This window comes from Phyllobates terribilis, unplaced genomic scaffold (genome assembly GCF_046119375.1).
Source record: "Phyllobates terribilis strain yellow unplaced genomic scaffold, ASM4611937v1 Scaffold_10__3_contigs__length_209671492, whole genome shotgun sequence".
In the NCBI taxonomy this organism is placed as follows: domain Eukaryota; kingdom Metazoa; phylum Chordata; class Amphibia; order Anura; family Dendrobatidae; genus Phyllobates; species Phyllobates terribilis.
In genome coordinates, this window is record NW_027362770.1 from 124,499,363 (window position 1) to 124,522,864 (window position 23,502).

The window sequence follows — 23,502 nt, forward strand, 5'->3', positions numbered from 1 at the left end:
TTTTAATGCTGAGTCATTCCATTCCACTTCAGCCGACCATCTTCTGAAGTATGTACAATAATTTTCCACATCACCTGATCCCTGCTTCAAACGTCTTAATTCAGTTTCAGCAGATGAGACTCGATCAGGATCATCATACAACAACCCCATAGCAGAAAAAAATCTTCCACAGATCTAAAACATGGATCATTAGGTTGTAGAGAAAAGGCCCATCCCTGTGGTTCTTTGCGCAAAAGTGACATTATAAACCCAATGCGCTGTGATTCATTCCCCGAGGATCTGGGTCTTAAACGAAAATATAATAAACAAGCGTTTTTAAAGGAAAAAAAACCTTGCCGTTTACCATAAAAAAAATCTGGAAGTCCTACCTTCGGTTCGACAAAATGCGCTCCAGGACAGCTACTCACGTGTTGCTGGAGCTCGGCCACCTCCAAAGACAGTCCCTGCAGGCGTTGAGCCAACTCCTGAACCGACACCATGCTGAAATCTGGATTTTTTTTTTTTTTCCTTAGAGTGTTTTATTTTTGGGCTGGACTTACTGTTATGAACTGCTACAAACACTAAGGAAAGAAAGGAAAACTGTCCCTACAATAGGACTAAGCTGATTCCCTACGATGCAGCGGGGGACCTGTTCCTTGTGAACAGACCCGCCTAAGTCCTCGGCTAGTCTGAACGCATACCTATAGATATAAGGGAGGGGTCCCTACAAGAACTAAGGACTGGGATATAGTTGGACACCTCCTAGCAGAAATTGTAGCAGAGAAAAGACAAGCAAACAGAAGTACTAGTGGTCAAAAGACCAAGCAAACTACAGAGTAAGGTAAAAGGCACCTGGCTAGCTTAAGAGTAAATGTAACACTGAAGTCCAGCAAGGCCAGGAGGGCGGAGCTGGATTATAAAGGAAAAAAGTCATGTGACCAGCAAAAATTGAAAAAACTAACAGGAGGGTTCTAACAACTGATCATTAACCAAAACCAATGTATGAGGACTGATCTTACCAATATATAATGACCACATAATGATAATATCAGGTCTACACCAGTGTTCTGCAGACCATATATGTGTATACCTTGCAGGTTCTCACCAGTGGTGCTCGATGATCGTAGTCATTCATTTTCCATTCACCCCAGACTGCCACAACCTCTTCTTCCATCCATAACTCGTCCATATAAAATGTAACAAAGAGACATCTTTGGCCTATTGCTTTTTCCAGGACCCGCCTCACATTCCTCCACCTCTAAACAAACCATATAGTAGTATAAGCAGTGCCCTAGACTGTAATAATACCCTCTCTTTCTCCTGCACAGTCATAATGCTCCCCTGTACCTCCTTACACTGATACAGTACCCTATAGAAATAGTGTCCCCCTGTTCCTCGTTATAATAATAATTCCCTTTGACCCTTTATAATAATAATGCCCCCCCTTTGCTTTCTTATAATAGTAATGCCTCATGTTCTTTCTTTATAATGATAACAATACCCCAGTTTGCCTCCATGTAATAATGTCACCCCCCCCTCCCCATTGTGCCTTCCTATTAGGAATGAGGATGCTGATACTGTTAATGATGTCGCAATCGATGTGGCCAATGGCGGGACTGGCCCATCTGACATTTGCCAGGTTTGGCCAATGGCCAGTCTGGCTCTGCTTACAGCAATCAGTCACAAATGGGAAACTGGCATGAGGGTTTTACCATGGTTCGGGCACTTTGTTATTATTGTTGTCCGTAATGTTGCTTAGTTTGCTCGTAGTTCTTGGCCGTGTAGGACCCATTCTAAAAGGATTCTCCAGTGAAAACAAGTTATCACCTATCTAGAGAATAGGTAATAACTTGCTTATTGTTGGGTGTCCGACTGCAGGGACGAGCACCTTCCGACAGAACAGGGAATTGTTATCCCTGACCGGGAACTTTTATCCTCGTCACAAGATGGAATGGCAGGTCGGACGCCCAACCACCGTTCCATTCAGTCTTTATGGGGCTGCCGGGAAACGGCAAACACAGCCCCATATAGAATGAATGGAGCAGTAGTAGAGCATATCCAGTGCTGCTCCACTGTAGGTCAGACCCCCATGATCAAGTTAGCACCTATCCTATGGACAGTTTTCCCTGGACAATCCCTTTAAGTCTCTGACTTTAGGATAATTATGCACTCAGGTTAGCTACCCACACAACCGTAAATACTGTTTTCTGTTAGTGGCCTGTCTTAATTGGCGGAAACACATTCCAAACTGCAGAACAAATTGCGAAACTGACACCTAATTATAAAGGGCCTTTTTACCCTGCGCACTTGTTTTGGGACTTTTGCTCCCTCCACCAAAACCATAACCGTTATGACCATATGAATTATAAACATTCATCACATACAACTAGCGGCCATATAGATTGAGAATATATTAATTATGATAACATAAGTCCAGATATTTTTTCATATCCACCCATTTTTAACCCTTTATGGGCTCCCATCACAGTAGTGCTTTAAATTAATTTGCAATTCTGAATATCAGGAATAATAAATTCATTACATTTGATGTACTACAATACAACTCTGCTGCCTATTTAATTTTTTTTATCCTCCTAGCCCCCAAAACATTGATTTCACTAACTTTTTTTATATGTCCTGTTATGAATGGATAGACTGGAAATCCTAAATAACCTGCACTTCCCAATTAGTCAGTTTTCAGCAAGCAATGCCAAAAAACAGATTGCTGAAATTGCTTTTTTTTATCCCCTTCCATTGCTACTGATAGTCACCATGACTGCCAAAAATCTGTTAGATGCTCTAAAGTTACTGTTAAGGTTAGTAAAACATACCCAGCGCTTCCCACTTTTAGTTCAGCATAAGGAAACCAGTATCTTATTTGTCAAGCTGGAAGTGTAGAATATTGTAAGAGACCTGCACTTTTGCTTTTAGTATAAAAAGAAAATACACTATAAATATGTGGGATTGCTCCAGTGGGCTTCCCCTCATATAATATGCATGGAATGTATCAACAGAAAAAAACATTCAAATTGAATTTTTGTTATAAACATTTTTTTTTGTGTGCATGAAGGTATTCCACATTAAATATTTTCAACATTCAGAAACAGTGAAATGGGCGACTAGTAATAAACTACCCTCACCTACTGTATCCTCGTCCATACCTTGTAGACTGTGAGCCCTCATGAGCAGGGTCCTCTCTACTCCTGTACCAGTCGCTGACTCATTTTGTTCAAGATTATTGTAAGTGTTTCTGCTATGTATACCCCTTTTCACATGTAAAGCGCCATGGAATAAATGGCGCTATAGTAAATAATAATAATAATAAAATTAATTTATTTACATTTTTTTTCAAGCCCATGAATCCTAATTAAGAGCGAGCTTCCAGGGTTGGATAGTCAGATGCTTTCAGTCACTTTGGTGACAGCAACATCACTTGATGCTATTTATTTATATGTTAATCCAGATAATATTACATATGTGCATATACAGGGTGGTCCAAAAGTAGGTGGACAGAAAGTGTAATAAGGTTATGAAGGGGGAGATTTATCAAACATGACATAAAGTGAAACTGGCTCAGTTGCCCTTAGCAACCAATCAGATTCCACTTTTCATTCCTCACAGACTCTTTGGAAAATGAAAGGTGGAATCTGATTGGTTGCTAAGGGCAACTGAGCCAGTTTCACAGATCTAGCTTTCACAGATAGATCTCCCCCAAATCTGTTTTCTTTTCAGATAATTCAGATAACACATAATGGCAAATAATTTAAATACAGATCAAAGAAAACGGATTTTAACAGAGTATTGGAAATCTCAAAATGCTGGGTTGAAACATTTGGTACTCAAGCCCCAAAGAGACAAACCATTTACCACATTCATGACAAATTCAATGCCACTGGCTCAATCCTTAATGCTCCAAAAACTGGTCGACCCAAAACAGTCTGTACAGAAGATAATAAACAACTTGTTGCTGAAACATTTTTTCAGAGTCCAAAAAAGTCCACCAGAAGAGCCTCTTTGGAATTGGGAATTTCACGAGCTTCTATCATGCGAATCCTGAAATCTATTGGGTGGAAAGCTTTAGTCCACGTCTAATTAATGGTTTAATGGAGGATGATCCAGACAGGCGGCTGCAATTTAGTGAGATTATGCTTAACGAAATTGAAGAAAATCCAGTAATTTTAGATAACATTATGTGGAGTGATGAAGCTTCTTTCAAATTATCCGGCCATATTAACAGACATAATTGTATTTACTGGTATAATGAGAACATGCATTTAACATTAGAGCAACAACTAAATGAGCCTGGTGTCAATGTTTGGGGTGGTATTTCAAGTTTTGGTGTTTTAGGACCAATATTTTTTGATGGAACAGTCACAGGAGATAAGTATCTCGAAATTCTAATGAATCAAGTTGTTCCCCAGTTGCAGCAACAGCCTAATTCAAATGTTATTATTTTCTGTCCACCTACTTTTGGACCACCCTGTATACGTGGGCTGATTCCTGATGGTTCACAATACCAACTCCTCAGGGGCAGATTTCCCATAATGCCAATCTTAGCCATGACCTAAGGGCAGCAGTCAGGGGGGTGTATATACAGAAGAAATAACAACCAAATATTTACACATTTTTTCAGTATTATTTTGAAAAGGCCATATAAAATGCTGTTTTTTACATTTACATCCATATACATTAAATAAATTAAGCAGTACATTTACGTTGCCTGAATTTACAGCTTGCGCTATCTTGCTCAGTCACGGGCAAAAAGCATTTGCTATTTCTTTCTCACACACTCAGCGGAAGCCATGTGTTAAAGAAAATTCCAGATTTTGCATTACAATAATGATTCCAAGTGATTTATTACGATCATTTCACTTGATTTCTAAATATCAACTGCCATCATAGATGCTCTAACATACCTCTAAAGTGACGAACCCTAAAAGTCAGGAACTCGAGCAGAAGCTGCGAAAACTTGAAACAAAGTTCATGGCACAGTTTTGGGGAACGGTGCTGCTCAGATTACACAAAGTGAAAAAGTAGGTGCAAAACGTGGAAATTAATGCTTTGGAAGTTGCCAAAGTTCTCCAATCACTAGTAAAGTTTTTGATAGAACTGTGAGAAGAGTTGCTTGTGCCCAGTAATTAAGTGCACACGGCAGCTAATATCTTGTGCCCAAAAAGTGTGCACATCTCTGATTTACCATGAAAAAGTGTTAAATTAATACCGCCGTGGTGAAAAAGCTACAGATCCAAACCTCATATATATTTATGCTTCACCAATTGTAGAACATTGAGAAACTAACACAACACAGTATGGTTCTACCATTACATAAAAGTCAGTTATAACATAAAAAGTCAACATTATCCAACAGATATCTGCCAAAAACATTCTGATTTTTGGGGGCCAATCTTGATGGTAGCCAGTGGTGATGAAGAAATCCATGCAGTTGCCGTTACATACAGGTTGGAGACTGTAGCCGTAGATCATGAAAATGATGATGTCTTTGATGGTGGAGCTTTTCTCACATTCTCACGTCAGTCTCATTACTATAAAACTTTTATTAATACTTTTTATAATGTTATGTTGTCTTTTATCATTCCCATTTGCTTCTTCTATCCGGTATCACAGAAGATCCACTCCCAGATAATGGGCAAAAAGAACATCAAGAATGCCTAATGCAGAAAGAGCGATCATTAACCAGAGAACTCCGGCATTAAGATACATCGGAGCCAACCTAAACAGTATAAAACACAACAAAATCATTAATATAGAGAAATAATTAATACATATAGACAACATAGCAGAAGCATAATCCATAAATATGTATGATGAGAATAACCTGGGAACATTGGACAGGATGGGGGTCTTAGAAGAGTTCTGTGTGCAATTCAATGACGGCTTGGAGCTGTGATACATGTGATCACTAATGAAGATATTGAAGATTTTGCGATAAGATGAAACTCTTTATTTGGCTTAGTCGCTCATCTCTGTGTGACATCCCAATTTAATGGCTATGCTAATGCTTTAATGATTTATGCTAATTTAAACTAGAAGAATAACTCAGCACTACAATATGGTAAACGTGAACATTTATTGCAATTCAATTTGACAAACGTTTCGGTCCATGTAACTGGTTCTTCCTCAGACTAAAAAAGAAAAGTAAGAAAATTATTAAGAAAATGAATATCATAATTTAAAGAGACGTCGTGATTGGAAATCGATTCAAAGCGAATTGTGGCAATTCAATGAATCATGCAACGTTAGGACCTTGCAGTGCCGAGTCAGCTCTGGAGGCACCAAATATGCCACTGGGGGCGATAGAAGAAGATGACTGGGCCAAAAAGGGGCTTTGCGGCAGGACAGGGACCTGGTGATTATAATTTATTATACTTTTTTTTACCTATGTTTTATGTTTTGTGATCTGGAGATACCACAGATCATAATAATTTACATTTGATTCACAGAGAATAAATTGGACTATGCTAAAAAAAAAAAGAAAATATGGAGAGGTACTTACTAATAGAGCCTATTATTTCTAGAATCATAGAATTAAAAAGCCAATAGGATTATGTTATGCAGGACACAATCAGGCAATGACTGGTTTTGCACTCTCTCTTGCACTTGCGCTTTCTCTTGCACTTCGTCTGGCCAGATAAGAATGTAAGCTCTAGTGGCGAGTGACACCTTCATTTTTTCTATTTTTCGATTACAAAACAAGTTAGCTTGAGTCAGATGAGCACTGCACATTTGAGCTATTGTCATATCTCTCTCCAATACTCCACGCTTTGCAAGTGACCTGAGTGACATAAAGGTCTGGTAGGCTGTACCAGCAACTCTTCTCTATTTGGAATCTATGAAAAAATTGGATGCCAATTGAATATCCCAGCTAAATGTGACGAATATGAAATTCTGGCATATACGCACATCCTTAATCTTGATACTAGCAATATAGCAGGGCCGGGACAAAGTATTTTGGTGCCCTAGGTAGATTAAGCTAATGGCACCCCACAACAAAGGAATGTGTCAGAGAGTGAGTTACCGGACCCCTAAAGCATCACACCCTTCGCCTCCCAGATGGGTCAGGTTACAAGCTTTGATGACCACTTCCACCAGAATACCTTTTCACCAAAAAATACCAGCAAAATTGTTTGTGGACAGTTTACAAAATACCAGGGACAAATAGCAATATTCATCCCTGACATCCTATGTTTTAAATGTCAAACCCGTGGATAGTCATGGAAACTAATATAGATTAACTATAATGGGGCAGTTTGGTTTCAATTAAGGAGTCCAGCATTTGACAGATACCTTAATAAAATTCAAACAGACCCCATTATAGTTAAAGCTATACATCTGGTTGCATCCATCAATGGACAAATACATTATATGCGGTGGATTCACATGTACCGACAACAAAAGTGCGGCATTATACCTCCGCGTTTTGGACGCAACATAAATACGTTGTGTTCAAAGTGCTGCTGAATGCTAATTGGGGAGGAAGGACGTAGGGGTTAACGAACCAGCTGTGAGATGTTAATTATGGCCGGGGAAAATGTTTGCCTAGTGTCACATTCCCAGAAAAAAATCAGCTCACAGCAGTCACATAAATTACGTGAATAGAAATGTTAATGAAAATTGGGTGAATGGGACTAGCTGACACCCAGCTCTTTCGTTCGGTGATTTCAATGTGTCAATCAGACCTGTTCATGACCAAACAAAGTAAAGAAACACTCAGACAGTGTAAACACTTTATTTGAAATACAACAGACCCATTCTTTAATCATTTAAATTAACCAATATACTAATCCCAGTTCTTATGGTAATCCAAGGGCTTAAGGAGTGTCCCACCAACTTTATTTAGCTCCAAAAATCATTCATTGATGCTCAAAAATGCTTAAAAAAACACATGTAAAAACGCATCAAAAACGAGTCAAAAACACATGTAAATCCGCATGCGTTTTTTTCTGCCAGGGAGAGGCAAAAACACTCAGGAAATTTCTGCTTCAATTCCTGAACATGTGCACATACCCTAAAAAAAAAATTATTCATACTCACCTCTCTGGCGGCCCCCAGTCTCCCCCTGGCGGCGATCCTATCTCCTCGGCGGCCTGCGGTGTACTGGCAGGACCTGCGGAGATGTCATTTAATCAGCTGATGGTCACGCGACCATCACCTGACCGCTGACGCCAGTGATGCCAGTATACCACGGCCGCCGAGGCGAGAGGATTGCCGCTGAGAGGAGACCGGGGGCCGCCGGAGAGGTGAGTATAAGGTTTTTTTTTTCTATTTACTTTAATTCTTTTTTTTAGTAGAGATGCACCATTTGAAAGCAGAACTCTCCTCATAAGTTGGTCACACAATATACCGTAAATCCATACCAGTTGCATGGATTTATATTGTGTGACCAACTTATATTGTCAAGCCCTTTTCCAAATGCATTTGAGTGATGCTCAAAATCGCTTGGAAAACCGCTTGAAAAAAACGCATGTAAAAACGCTTAAGGCTAAGTGCCCACGATGCAGAAATGCTGCATATTTTTTCCGCTTCTCCCTGCCAGGAAAAATGCATGCGGATTTTACATGCGTTTTTCCCGCCAGGTAGAAGCGTTTGTCAAGCGTTTTTGCATGCATTTCTGCATGCGGGTTATCAAGCGCTTTTCCAAGCGATTTTAGCATCACCTGGAAAAGTGCTTGACAGCATGGTCACACTATATAAATCCATGCAACCGGCATGGATTTATATAGTGTGACCAAGTAATAGTTAAAAAAAAAGAATAAGAATGATAAAAAATAAAAAATAAAGATTATACTCACCTTCCGATGGCCCCCGGTGTTTTCTCCGCTGCGTCCGGTCTGTTGTATGGGTCGTGGTGGTGTTTAATGGAAGTCAATGGCAGCGATTATGCTGCTTGTCCCCAAAATTAATGGACATGCTGCGTATTTTTCCGCAATGATGATCCGCAGCGGAAATTTCCGCAGCATGTGCACAGCACATGCGGATTATCATTGGGGACCATTGGGCAAGTACTACCAAGCGTTTTTTAAGCGTTTTCCGCATCAAAAAAGCATGAAAAACGCATAGTGGGCACGCAGCCTAAAAAACGCATGTAAAATCCGCATGCGTTTTTTCTGCCAGGGAGAGGAAAAAATGCTCAGGAAATTTCTGCTTCAAATCTACATCGTGGGCACATACCTTTAGCGTCACACAGACTGCTGAGCATTGTATCACTTGTATCCTTGTTAACAAGCAAATAAACAGTTTTGCTTTGGCATTCAGATGTTTTCCTATTTCACTTGGTAAAAGGTGAAATTCTCCTGTCAATGATGTTCACCACAGCCCCATATACAGAATGGTCACCACAGCTCCTCGTATACAGTATGATATCCACCACAGCCTCTCATACACAATATGACGACCCCAAAGCTTCTCTACAGAATATACAGTTTGATGCCCACCACATGCCCACATATACCGTGTGATGTCCACCTCAGCCTCATACAGACAGTATGACGTCCATTGCAGACCCCCATAAACAATATGATGGTCACCACAGCCTCTCATACATATTATGATGGTCACCCCAGCCTTCATATAGTATGATGCCCCTCAGAGCCCTCACAGAGTATGATGTCACCCATAGCCCCCATTTAGCATGGCATCCCCCATAGACCCCCAATCAGTATGATGTCTCCCACAGCCCACCATACAGTATGATGGCCCCCACAGCTCCTCTATACACAGTATAATATCCTACACAGTCCCCCATACAGTATAATGTCCCCCACAGTCTGTCATATATAGTTTAATTTCCTCCACTGTCCTCCATATAGTATAGTGTCCCTCAGAGCCTCCCATTCAGCATGGAGCTCCCATTTATTATGATGTCCCCCACAGACCTCCAAATACTATGATGTTCCTCGGAGCTCTCCATTCAGTATGAAGATCCCCACACCAACCCCCATACAGTTTGATGTCCTTCACAGACCCCATATAGTAAGTTGTACCCCACAGCCCCCATGCAGTATAATGTCCCTAAAAGCCTCTCGTTCAGTATGATGTCCCCACAGACCCCCATTCAGTATGATGTCCTCCACAGACCTCCATTCAGTATGATGTCTGCCCATAGCCCGCCATACATGATGCAGTGATGTCATCACGCAGTCAGACATCCGCTGCGTGGCTCTGGATTCCGTCAGGATACAGGCTGAAAGAAGCCTGCATCCTGTCAAAGTAACTTTGCCCCTGTCCCAGAGCTCACATCATCAATTGCATTAGCATCTTAACGAAGCGAATAGAGTTGAATGCCGGGAGGGAAGAAGGCCGTTGTGTAGTAAAAGAGTGCGGTGAGTGATGTTTGTGACTCACTCACACTGCTCACCTGAGCCTCTGTGCTAAATGCCAGCAGCCAGAGGAAAGAAAAGGCTGGGAGGCCGCAGTCAAAGTTAGGAATTTTATTTTTCAAATTGATTTCCCCCTTCCGGGGGGGGGGGGGGGTAAGAGGTAGTGCCCTAGGCAGGTGCCTACCTGTCGTCCCAGCCCTGCAATATAGTCCCAATTTTTTGGATGCCAAATGTTTCTTATTGTATTTTTGTATCAGCGGGAACCCAGAGTATCTATCTGATATGAATGTGGATATAGGAAGCTCTCAGTATCACTGGCGGCTGTGGACTCTCTAAGAAGGTAAGGATACACAGGAGAGTACAATGATGTACGTGTCAAGGAAGCCGTTTGTGGCCTGGGGTGACAAACAAGTAGCAGGAAACAGTCAGGAAAAGAAGCTTCAGCTGGTGCTGCTGAAAAACACTAACCGGGACTGACTGATGGGATGTTTTTCTTCACTGGTGGCGGAGAATGAACCACGGCCAAAAAAATAAAAAATATGAAAACACGGAATACAGGACAAAAAACAATTATCGCCCCCAACTCTGACACATCAATGTCACTTCCTGACCATTCAGACATGGTGAGGGGGCTTCCACTGCACACTTTGTCAAGACTTCTTACAGACAACGGAAACCTGGTGGTACATTTTTCTTATAGATGACCAGCTCCCTCTCCTGACATTTTGTAATGAACATTTGTATTTTTTAGGAGAAAATAATTCTCAAGAATCTTTGCTAAGAAATCTGTGTTGTGCTGTTCCTCAGTAATTCATCCTGGAAATGTTCAATAAGTGTCAGAGTGTAAAGGAGTGAAGGAGATGGCTGACATCCCCTGACGACATTGTTAATTTAGATTTTTTTATATGATGATCTGCAATGCTAATATATTCTTGAATGCTGGTGTTTGATGCAACTGTGTGATTAATGCCTCCAAATGCAAATGTGTGAGGAAAGTGAAAGTCACACTATAGGCAGAGGGTTAAGAAAGAGTTATCGTTAGCTGGCCCCGCAGTGCGAAGGAGTTTTGGGGAGAAAGAAGAGAGTTACTTTCTAGTTAGAGAAGGCAAGTGCCTGTAGTACCACTTCCTGTGTTTAGGACCCAGCGACTACCTCTCTTTAGTCTGGCTGTATATATACCTGGTGTGTCTAGGTGGGTGTCGCCGGTTATATTCATTCCTACTTGGAACTTGGCTGAAGCAGCATCACGCCCTCTTTGGAGTCTTGAGGCCATGTGCCCTGTTGGAGTTCTTCTAAAGCTAAGTTATTATTTCCCTGTGTTGTCTTCCCCTTTTTGTCTTTAGAGTTCTAGCAGAAGTTGACTAGTGCTCATCTACTTCCATCCCCAGCTTTAGTCTTACGCCAGGGATAGTAGGGCGAGGCACGTGATCGCCGACAGCTGCGGAGGCTGTATAGGGACGTTAGGGGGAGACAGGGAGACGCTAGTTCAGATTAGTAGGTCACCTCTTCCCCCTTTACCTAGTGTCTGGGCTTCCTTTCCCTTTCCCCTCTGTGTTTGTTGACAGTGGAGCCGGGGTCAGCATGGTTGATGCTCAGTTTGTGAAAACTCATGGTCTCGCTTGCTGTGCTTTTGCTGAATCTATTTCCATCTTTGCCATTGACTCGGCGCCACTTGCACAGAAAGCATTTACTCTGATTGTACATAATGTGAAACTGAGGGTGGGGTCAGATCATTGTGAAATCATTCCTTGCTATGTTTTGGAGAATCTCCCTACTCTGATTGTTTTAGGTATCCCCTGTCTTGTTAAACATAATCCATTGGTGGATTGGCAAGAACTGTCTGGATGTTTCCATTGCTGCTGTCTCTACAGAGTTTCTGCCTGCTTTTTTGTCTGGTTTTGAGGACATTTTTTCTGAGAAGGGGTGTCAGGATTTGCCTTCTCATAGTGACTGTCCTATTAACCTGACCCCCAGAGTTAAACTACCCAAGTCCAAATCTTTCTGGCCCTGAGAGACAAGCCATGAAGGATTTCATTGCGGAAAATCTGGAAAAGGGACATATTTGACCCTCATTTTCGCCCGTGGCGGCAGGGTTCTTCTTTGTGAAGAAAAAAGATGGCGGTCTACGTCCCGGTTTAGATTTACGGGAATTAAATCAAATTACCATCCTTGATCAATACCCTCTTCCTCTGATTCCTGATTTGTTCAGCCAGGTTGTGGGAGCTAAGGTATTCTCCAAGTTGGATTTAAGGGGAGCCTACAATCTGGTTAGAATCAGAGAAGAGGACGAATGGAAGATAGCGTTCAATACCCCGGAAGGACATTTCGAGAGTCTGGTTATGCTTTTGGCTTGACCAATGCACCTGCGGTATTCCAGCATTTCATAAATAATATTTTTCATCATTTGGTGGGGAGGTTTGTGGTGGCCTATCTGGACGATATTTTGGTTTATTCACCTGATTTTGAGACCCATCGGGGGCATGTTAAGCAGGTGCTCCAGATATTAAGGGATAACAAACTCTATGCCAAACTAGAGAAATGTGTTTTCGGTGTTCAGGAGGTGAAGTTTTTGGGGTACTTGTTGTCATCTTCAGGTTTTCGGATGGATCCGGAGAAGATCCGTGCAGTCCTTGGCTGAGAACATCCCGAGAACCTGAAGGCCCTACAACGTTTTCTGGGCTTTACTAATTTTTACAGGAAATTCATCCAAAATGACTCTGTTGTAGTGAAACCCCTTACTGACATGACTAAGAAGGCCTCTGATTTTTCCAAATGGTCGGATGCTTCACTCCAGACTTTTTCTTCCTTAAAGAATCATTTTGCCACTGCACCTATACTCAGTCAACCCGATGTTTCTCAACCCTTTATTGTGGAGGTCGATGCTTCGGATGTCGGGGTTGGGGCTGTGTTGTCTCAGGGTTCGTCCCCTGGTAAATGGCGTCCATTTGCCTTCTTTTCTAAAAAATTGTCTTCAGCTGAGAGAAATTATGACGTGGGTAATAGGGAACTTTTGGCGATCAAATTGGCGTTCGAGGAATGGCGACACTGGTTGGAGGGGGCTGTCCATCCTATTACTGTTATTATTGACCATAAGAACCTGTCATATCTCCAGTCAGCTAAACGTCTCAACATTAGGCAAGCCAGACGGTCCTTGTTTTTTACTAGGTTTAATTTTGTTGTCACCTTTCTTCCAGGGGTCAAAAAGGCTGATGCTTTGTCGTGGTGGTGACCATGAGAACCCTGCCCCGATATTACAGAAAGGGGTAGTTATTTCGGCTCTTTTTCCTGAACTGGAGGGTGAGGTGCTGGAGGCTCAGGGGGATGCCCCTGCCTCCTGCCCTTCAGGAAAATTATTTTTACCACCTGATCAGCACCATAAAGTAATCAAGGAACATCATAACTCTGTACTTGCTGGGCATCCAGGTGGTAAGGCAACCGCGGAGCTCCTCTCTAGTTGTTTTTAGCGGCCGGGGTGGCATCAGGATGTAATTGAACACGTAGCTGTTTGTAGTATTTGCGCGCGTTCTAAGGTTTCGCACACCCATCCGTCTGGTACTCTTTTTCCGCTACCTATCCCTCGCAGGCCATGGACACACTTGTCCATGTTTTTTATTACTGACCTACCAGTTTCTGCAGGCAAAATGGTGGTGGTTCACTTCGTCACTTTACCTGCACTTCCCAATGCTAAGACACTTGCTCAGGTGTTCATAAATGAGATTGTGAAGCTTCACGGGGATCCCTCCGATGTGGTGTCTGATCGGGGGAAGCAGTTTGTTTCCAAGTTCTGGAAGGCATTCTGTTCTCGACTGGGGGTGCAGCTGTCCTTTTCCTTTGCCTTCCACCCTCAGTCGAATGGTCAGACTGAGTGGGTCAATCAGAACTTGGAGACATACCTCAGGTGTTTTGTCTCCAAAAATCAGGAGGATTGGGCATCCTACTTACCACTGGCAGAATTTGCCATCAATAATCATCGTCTAGAATCCACTTGACAGGTCACTGTTTTTTGGTGCATACGGTTATCATCCACAGTTTGGTAATTTCAGTGGGGGAGTAGCTTCAGGAGTTCCTGAGAGGAACGGTTTGCTTCGTCGCTCTCCTCGGTGTGGCAGGGTGTTCTGTGTAATTTGAAGACCATGGGTGACAGGTATAAACGTATGGCTGACAGAAAACGCTTGCCAGGTCGGGACCTGAATGTGAATGACTTTGTGCGGTTGTTTACCAAGAATAAAACATTGAAAGTTCCTTCTTGGAAGCTGGGACCTAGGTTTATGGGTCCCTACAAAATTACCGCCGTCATTAACCCAGCAGCGTTTCGTCTTGAACTTCCTTGGGCCCTTAAGGTTCACAATGTGTTGCACAGGTCCTTACTCAAAAGGTACGTAGAACCTCTTGAGCCCTCACCTCTACCACCGCCCCCAGTAAAGGTTGATGGTAATTTGGAGTTCGAGATTTTGAGGATAGTAGATTCTCGTCTCCAACGTCGTTCTCTGCAATACTTGGTGCACTGGAAAGGCTATGGTCCGGAGGAGAGGACGTGGGTTTCAGCGTCAGAGGTGAAAGCTCCCAGATTGGTTCGCTCTTTTCACACACCTTTTCCTGAGAAACCCGGTCCTGAGTGTCCGGAGGCCTCTCGTAGAGGGGGGGTAGTGTCATGGGTGTGTCAGAGGTGACAGACAGTCGCCCTGCAATGGTTTGCAGGAGATCTCCACGTTTGGCAATGCAGACAGCTGCCTAGATAGGAGGCTGTGTTTAGGATCCAGTGACTACCTCCCTTTAGTCTGGGTGTATATATACCTGGTGTTTCTATGTGGGCGTGGCCGTTATATGCATTCCTACTTTGAACTTGGCTGAAGCAGCATCACGTCCTCTTTGGAGTCTTGAGGCCATGTGCCCTGTTGGAGTTCTTCTAAAGCTAAGTTATTATTTCCCTGTGCTGTCTTCCCCTTTTTGTCTTTAGAGTGCTAGCAGAGGTTGACTAGTGCTCATCTCCTTCCACCCCCAGCTTTAGCCTTACACCAGGGATAGTAGGGCGAGGCGACAGCTGCGGAGGCTGTATAGGGACGTTAGGGTGAGATAGGGTGACACTAGTCCAGATTAGGAGGTCAACTCTTCCCCCTTTCCCTAGTGTCTGGGCTTCCTTTGTCTTTCCCCTCTGAGTTTCACTCACACCTGGCATGACATTACTACTAAAGCATACGCCAGAAGTAGCACTTCCTATTTACTACTAAGGCATGTGCCATTAGTACCACTTCCTAGTTACTACTAAGGCATACGTCAGAAGTAGCATTTCCTAGTTACTACTAAGGCATACGCCAGTAGTAGCACTTCCTAGTTACTACTAAGGCATACGCCAGTAATACCACTTCCTAGTTACTACTAAGGCATACGCTGATAGTAGCACTTCCTACTAACTACTAAGGCATACGCCAGTAGTACAACTTCCTACTTACTCCTAAGGCATACGCCAGTAGTAGCACTTCCTAGTTACTACTAAGGCATACGCCAGTAGTGCCACTTCCTAGTTACTACTAAGGCATAAGCCAGTAGTAGCACTTCCTACTTACTACTAAGGCATACGCCAGTAGTGGCACTTTCTAGTTACTACTAAGGCATGACATTACTACTAAGGCATACGCCAGAAGTAGCACTTCCTATTTACTACTAAGGCATGCGCCATTAGTACCACTTCCTAGTTACTACTAAGGCATACGCCAGTAGTAGCACTTCCTACCTACTACTAAGGCATACGCCAGTAGTGGCACTTCCTACCGTGTTTCCCCGAAAGTAAGGCCCCCCCGAAAGTAAGGCAGGGTGGGGGGTTTCGGGGGGTCCGCCAATGTAGGGCACCCCCCGATTGTAAGGCAGGGTAGCGGGGGGGGGGGGCGGGGAATGTAAGGCTGATTGGCCGATCAGCCTGTTCGTCACAGGCTCCCTAGTCCTTGCTGGCCACCAGCTCGAGCTGTGATTGGCCAGTCAGCCGGCTCGCAGCTGATTGGCCGAATCAGCTGCGACGTCACCGCCTACAGGCTCGCTCCGATTGGTCCAGCTTCCCCGGCATCCGAATCGTCAGCCCGGCACCGCAGAGGAGATCGAAACAGAAGGAAAGTAACGGTAAGTTCCGAAACTCTCTCTGTGTGTGTGTGTGTGTACGGTATGTGTATGGGTGCCGTATGGGGCTGTATGTGTCAGTGTGTGTACGGTACCGGTACGATACCGTGTTTCCTCGAAAGTAAGACCCCCCCGAAAGTAAGGCAGGGTGGGGGGTTTCGGGGGGGGGGGGTCCGCCAATGTAGGGCACCCCCCGAAAGTAAGGCAGGGTGGGACTTTTGGGGGTAAAATTAATGTAAGACAGGGCCTTACTTTCGGGGAAACACGGTAGTTACTACTAAGGCATACGCCAGTAGTAGCACTTCCTAGTTACTACTAAGGCATACGCCAGTAGTAGCACTTCCTACTTACTACTAAGGCATACGCCGATAGTGGCACTTCCTAGTTGCTACTAAGGCATACGCCAGTAGCAGTAGAGCAAAGTGCGCCTGCAGAGTCCAGTGCTTCATCTGCGCAGGCGAGAGATTTACAGCGCTATGTGGATGAAGCAGGACATGTAGGATGCTTTTGCAGGGATAGTCAAGGCGCTGGGCAAAGGCCAATAACGTCCATTAGACTGGCCAATTAACATGCAGCGCGGGAGAATTATAAAACTTATTTTTTGGATATGCAGGGGGAATTCAAGGCTTACATACAGATTGCTGGACTGCAGTACAAGAGGAGTTAAAGTGAACCTATCATGTCCCCAAACAATATTAATTTGAAGATATAGGACTAATCTACAGGTAATGGCGTTCTAAAGCTGCCCTGCCACCATTATGAGAACTCGGCTACTGGGAGGAAATTAACTTTATTCCTCCCAGCAGCCTCTGGCTTTAAGCCATAGAGGCGCGACCGATGCAGTTTCAGTCACCGCTCAGTACATAGTGAGCTGCGACTGAATCCTTCCTTGTCTACAAGTCAAATCTGGGGTTCCTGTACCATCTGAGGAAATGCGACCTGAGTTGGAAACGTCTACAGCAAATAATATCACGCACCCAGAGAAACCCATTTCAATGGTGTTTAAGGTTGTAACAGAACACCTCGGCCAGAGCGACCCTTACAAGAGTATTTTCTGTAAAAAACAAGGATTCAGGGCACATCCATTTAGCATGAAAAATTTGCAAAGAATTTTATTTAGTCTATTAAAAACATGTATCCCACAAAAGAGCAAATGCTGACATGTTTCTGATGTGCAAACTGCCCCAAGTCGTAGTTTAACTCACAGATTACACCTGGTGAACATCAAACATAGCTGCCGTATTTTGTCTTCAAAGTATATCAATAATTACCATGAGGCTATGTGCCCACGATGCAGAAATGCTGCGGAGCGTTTCTGCATCTCCCTGGCAGAAAAAATGCATGTGTTTGTACATGCGTTTTTCCTGCCAGGTAGAAGCGTTTGTGAAGTGTTTTTACATGCGTTTTTTAGCATCACTTGGAAAGTGCTTGACAACTTGGTCACACTATATAAATCCATGAAACTGGCAATGATTTATGTTGTGTGACCAAGTTCCGATGCTGCAAATCCATCAATAGTAAAAAAAAGGATAAAAATGTTGAAAAATAAAAAAAAAACATTATACTCACCTTCCGATGGACCGCGGTCTCCTGTACCGTGCGTCCGGTGTCTTCGGTGGCTCGCGGTAGTGTAAAAGGACCTTCCATGCCGTCATTTAGTCATGTGACAGGTCACGTGACCGCCGACGTCAGTGGTTGCGTGTGCTTTCACATGACTAAATGACGTCATGGAAGGTCCTTTTACCACCGCGAGCAGCCGAAGAGCCAGCAGCACCGCAGGGAGCAGACAGGGGGCCATCAGAAGGTAAGTATATGTTTATTTTTTACTTTAATTCTTTTTTAACTACAGGTACTATGGTACCAGGGTCTGGATGAGAGTCTGCTCTCATGGCGCATTGAATCGCTTAATATCCGCATGTGTACGTGTAGTCATGCCGATGTTATGCGGTGCAATGCAAGTCAATGGCGGCGATTCCGCAAAATAAATGGTTGTGCTGCAGACTTTTCCGCAATGATAATCCGCAGTGGAAATTTCCGCAGCATGTGCACAGCACATCCGGATTATCATTGGGGAACATGGCAGGCCTTCTACCAAGCGTTTTCTAAGCGTTTCAACGATGGAATTGCCCCTGCAGAAACGATTAAAAAATGCCTTGTCGGCACGTAGCCTAATACTTGTCCAAAAGGAATTAATAAATAAATGAAAGATTATTTTTAAAATTCAAACCTTCTGATTATTTTTGTATACTTATGACTAAGGACGGTTTACAGGCCAGAAATGCGTCTGTCTTTGTTCTTATGTGGAACACATGTTTTTAATGGACTAAATAAAATTCTTTGAATATTTTTAATGCTAGTGAATGTGCTGTAAATCCCTTTTTTTCTGGATATTGCTGTATGACCCACAGTGGGAGTCGGCACTCTGATGCGTCCAGGCTGATAATTTTACTCTCTATCTTGGCACGGTGAGATCTCCTTTTTCTTTTTACAATTCTTAAGCGAGTACCACCATATTCATACAATAAATGGACAAAAGTATTAGGACATACATATTAATCATGGAATTCTGGCTTTTCATTCAATCCCATTGCCCCCGGTGTATAACATCCGGCCCCCCGCCATGCTGTTTGCTTTTACTAACATGTGACAGATTGGCTGGTGGTAAAGAGTTCACCGATACCAGCGCGGTCCTGTAATAGGAAGTCACCGGTGTAACCAGTCATGACATTTCTTCTCTCCTAAACATTCCACCATCGCCTGTGACTGATATTATTGAAGTAGCAACTCAGCCAAGTACAGTTACAGAGCAGGGTCACCAAGTGATGAGGGTCAGAGGGCATTTGAAGGTTGGATCAATGACATAATTTCCGTAGACCTATTTAAGGCCCATTAACACACACTGGTGTCTTGGGATTGAGACTCTAGTGTTCCTTGTTTGGTATGCTTCATTATCTGTACTACTGTTTTTTAACTTGCATCCATCCATCTGGGTTCCACTCCATCTGTCCATCTGATCCTGAGTTTCCAGTTAGTCTTAGTCCCCACAATTCCACGTGTCCTCTGGAGCCTGAACCAACACCTGAAGTCCATGTGCCCATAAAGACCAGAGGCTTAGATTCACCACACCTGAAGAGCCCTTACTCTAGGGATTGATGAATGATGCTTCTCTATCTGATGGACAAGACAATGCCAGGAGAACGTTACCTGCCTGACTGCATTGTGCCAACTGTAAAGTTTGGTGGAGGATGGATAGTATGGGGCTTGTTTTTAAGGGGTCAGCCTAGGTCCCTTCATTCTAGTGAAGGGAAATCTTAATGCTTCAGCATAAAAAAGATATTTTAGACAACTGTAGTTTCCAACTTTGTGGGACCACTTTGCAGAAGGCTCTTTTCTGTTCTCCATGACTGTGCCCAGTGCACAAAGCAAAGTCCATAAAGGCATGGTTGGGGGAGTTTGGTATGGGAGAACATGACTGGCCACACAGAGCTCTGACCTCAACCCCAACCAACACATTTGGGATAAACTAGATTGGAGATGGTGAGCATGGTCCTCTCCTCCAACATCAGTGTCTGACCTCACAAATGTTCTTCTGGATGAGTGGGCAAATATTCCCACAGACACCTCCAAAATCTTGAAGAAACCTTCCCAGAAGAGTGTGAGCTGTTATAGCTGCAGAAGAGGAATAACTCCATATTGATGGTAATGGATGTAGAATGGGAGGCCATACAACCTCCTATAGGTGGAATGTGGAGGGGTCCCAGTACTTTTCTCCATATACTGTATATGTAGCTGCAATGGGTTTCTGTGGTGCAGACAGTCAGTGGCTCTGTGCTGCCCCCTAATACAAAATGAGGACATGGTCTGACCATACATATTCATTACATTATTGCAAGAGAGTACATGAAACACTGTTATATAGGATGTATAGGATAATATATTCAGTACGTTACCTGCCCTGTGATGAGCCGCTGTAACCTGTGAAATAGCGATAGCGAGCAAATAGATATAAAACTCCACAGGCCGCAGCTGTGCCTAAAACACAAGTGGTAGATTAGATGTAGAAAATATTGAGAGAACATCTAGTATTCTGCCTCTGTTATTAGGATTTCTCATATTGATGCATAGGTTAAGCACTATAGGTACTGTATTTTTTTTGAGGGGTAGATTTACCACATACCCACTAAGTAACTGAGATAATGACTTTTCAGAGATTGCAACTATGGATTGTTGTACTTGCTGAGACTGTGAAACCCTAATAATATGTCCTAGAAGGGCATCTATCCACCATAGAGACCACTCGGGACAGCCCTCCATGAGCCAGAATGGAGAGACACTTTGGAAGAAAGGCTCTAACTCCTATTCCTTTACATGCATCCAGTTTGTAAGTAAAATTATGTTTTATCCCTTTAAGAGCTGTTCTTAAAGAAAAGCCCATGAAGAACACAATACACTCTGAGGGGCTTCAACACTGGCAAACCCAACTACTCTGTGTGTTGTTAAATTGCCAGACATAAATGCATGCATGCATGAGAGAGCCATGTTGTTGGATAATGACTGACATGCTGAGAAGTATGAGAAAGGAAGTTCCAGCAGTTAAAGTGCTGGCAGAATGATGCTGAAGATGAATCATTCATTCAAAAAGAGTTAATGGCAAGTTACAGAGCATGAGAATCAGGACAGTTCTTGCACATAATGGCCTAGTATGTGCATCATAAACAGTTTTAAGTCTTTAACAGCTGTTCTTAAAAAAAGGCCATCATGGGATCCCCCTCTAAGTACCGCAATACACTCTGATGGACTTCAATACTGGCAAACCCGGCCATTCAGTGTGTTGTTAAGTTGTCAGACATATACAGTATGCATGCATGACACAGCCATGTTGTTGGATGCTGAGAAGTATGGGAAAGGAAGTTCCAACATTTAAAGTACTGGCAGAATAATACTGAAGAGAAATCATCCATTCAAAAAAGTAGATGGCAAGTTACATGGGCAAGTCAAGTTGTTGGATAATCGCATGCTGAGATGATGGCAAGTTACAGAGTCTGAGAATCAGGACAGTTCCTGGATATATTAGACTGGAATGTGCATCAAAAGCAGTTTTATTTTACACGTGAGGCCACTGGAAGAGGAATGAATAGCTAAATGTAGATCACTCATCTATAACAGCTGATTGCATGAAAAGGGTTAAAGAAATCTGAGCCATGGAAATCAGCAAAGTTGTCTTCAGGAGACGGCTACTTTAATTCAGTAGCCAGCTGACTCTATAGAGGTTAATATAGTGACATATTAATATGATTGGGAAATTGTATGACAGGGTGTAGGTAACACAATCTGCCACTAGGTGACAGTATGGCTCCACACTAGGAGCTGTCCCATTTACATTGTCTGTTATTGTAAATCATTTATGTTGTGAGTGACTACTAATGACTAAGGTGTGAAAACAACAAAAAAAAATCATAACTCTGACATTTATCCATAGATTTTATTTTATGTGAATAAATTTAGCACAATAGAAAATAGAGATCATCAGAAAAAGGAAATGGCTGGATCCTCCCTGCCCTGTGTGTATAGATAGGGAGAGACCTGTCAATCACCTGGAACTTTTCGGTGAGAAGCCAGCTGTACTGTTTCAGAGTAAAACATACCTGGCTGCATTCATGAAGCCAGACTACTATTTATTTTGCCTGTCATGTGGGCCTTTAATGACAAGTTCCCTTTAAATGTAATACTTCAGGCTCTATTCACACGTTTCAACCCCTTGGTCATTCAGGTACTTTTGACAATAAAAATTTGCAGTCTGCAGCACTGTACTTATGAGCAAAAATACTGATAGACCCTCGTTAAATTAAATTAAATGTCTACACTCTTGACATGGAAATATGATTTTTACCTATCTTCATCCCTTCATTCACCAAGTTTGGGTTTCAGATTTTGCTCTTGTGGGAGTGTCTCTCCCAGTAATAAAGGCTGGATGTGAGGTCTGTTGTATCCAGGGTGCTGAGGTTTTCAGCAGCAAATATATCAGCACAGCTTCTATCCTCCAATTTCTTCTTCATGTGCTTTCCTCCCTTTCTGTACAATATGTTCTTTGCCCTCCCTGCGATACTTTCCTCCCTATCCATGGTGTTGAGATCAGTGTACAACTCACTCATCTTTCTCCTGCAATCTCAAACACTGATAAAAGGGGTAAGGGAAGAAGGATAGAACCATCAGGAGCAGGAGCCTCTATAAATTTGTAATATATCGGCGAACTGCTCAGCTAGAGGCACTCAGGTAGGACACAGACATCTTAAGAAGCAAGAACATTTTTAATGAAGACTGTTTAGAAAGTTTCTTAATTTTGCATTTAGGAATCAAATGAACAATAAAAAAAATCTTTAACCCTTTCACGAAGCGGCCAATTTCCGTTTTTGCATTTTCGTTTTTTCCTCGCCTTCTTCCCAGAGCAATAACGCTTTTATTTTTTCTGTCCACATAGACATATGAGGGTTTCTTTTTTATGGGACGAGTTGTACTTTTGAAAGACACCATTCATTTTAGCACATAGTGTATTGGAAAATGGGAAAAAAATTCCAAGTGGGGAAAAATTGTGAAAAAAAAAATCACAATTCTCACATTGTTTTTTGGAAATAGTTTTTACAGTGTAGATTTTGTGATAAAAATGACTTAGCAGTATGATTCTGTTCATCAATATGATTACGGCGATACCAAACATGTCCAGTTTTTTACAATTTTATTGCTGAAAAAAAATCAGAAGTTTGCAAAAAAAAAAATTGGGGAGTCCGGGGGGTGGGGGGGGGTGCGTCACCATTTTCTGAGACCCGTATCATTTTAATTTTTGGGGGGTGAGACAGCGATTTTATACAATTTTGGGATAGATGAGAAGTTTTGATAAATTGTTACAACATTTTGTGTAATTGCAGCGACCAAAATAACTTAATTTTGGCAAACTTGATTTGTTTTGATTTATGATTTTACTGATCAGGTTATTTTTAGATTTTGATAGATCTGAATTTTCTGAAAAAATTTGTATTTTTGAATATCTTTATTTTTAATGTGGGAAAGGGGGTAATTTGAA

At 42.6% G+C, this 23,502-nt stretch overlaps 1 protein-coding gene across 2 annotated transcripts in view; it reads right to left on the reverse strand.

The window, feature by feature from the left end:
- Window positions 1-3,674: 3,674 nt before the first annotated feature.
- The window catches only part of LOC141164148 (leukotriene C4 synthase-like), a 177,683-nt gene continuing 157,855 nt past the window's right edge, over window positions 3,675-23,502 (reverse strand). For both annotated transcript variants that reach the window (XM_073649287.1, XM_073649286.1), the window contains 2 exons: window positions 20,375-20,456; window positions 3,675-5,710 (listed from right to left, as the gene is read on the reverse strand). In XM_073649287.1, coding sequence (XP_073505388.1) covers window positions 5,599-5,710; window positions 20,375-20,456 — 194 coding nt within the window. In that variant the 3' untranslated portion in view covers window positions 3,675-5,598. The remainder of the gene's footprint in view (window positions 5,711-20,374; window positions 20,457-23,502) is intronic.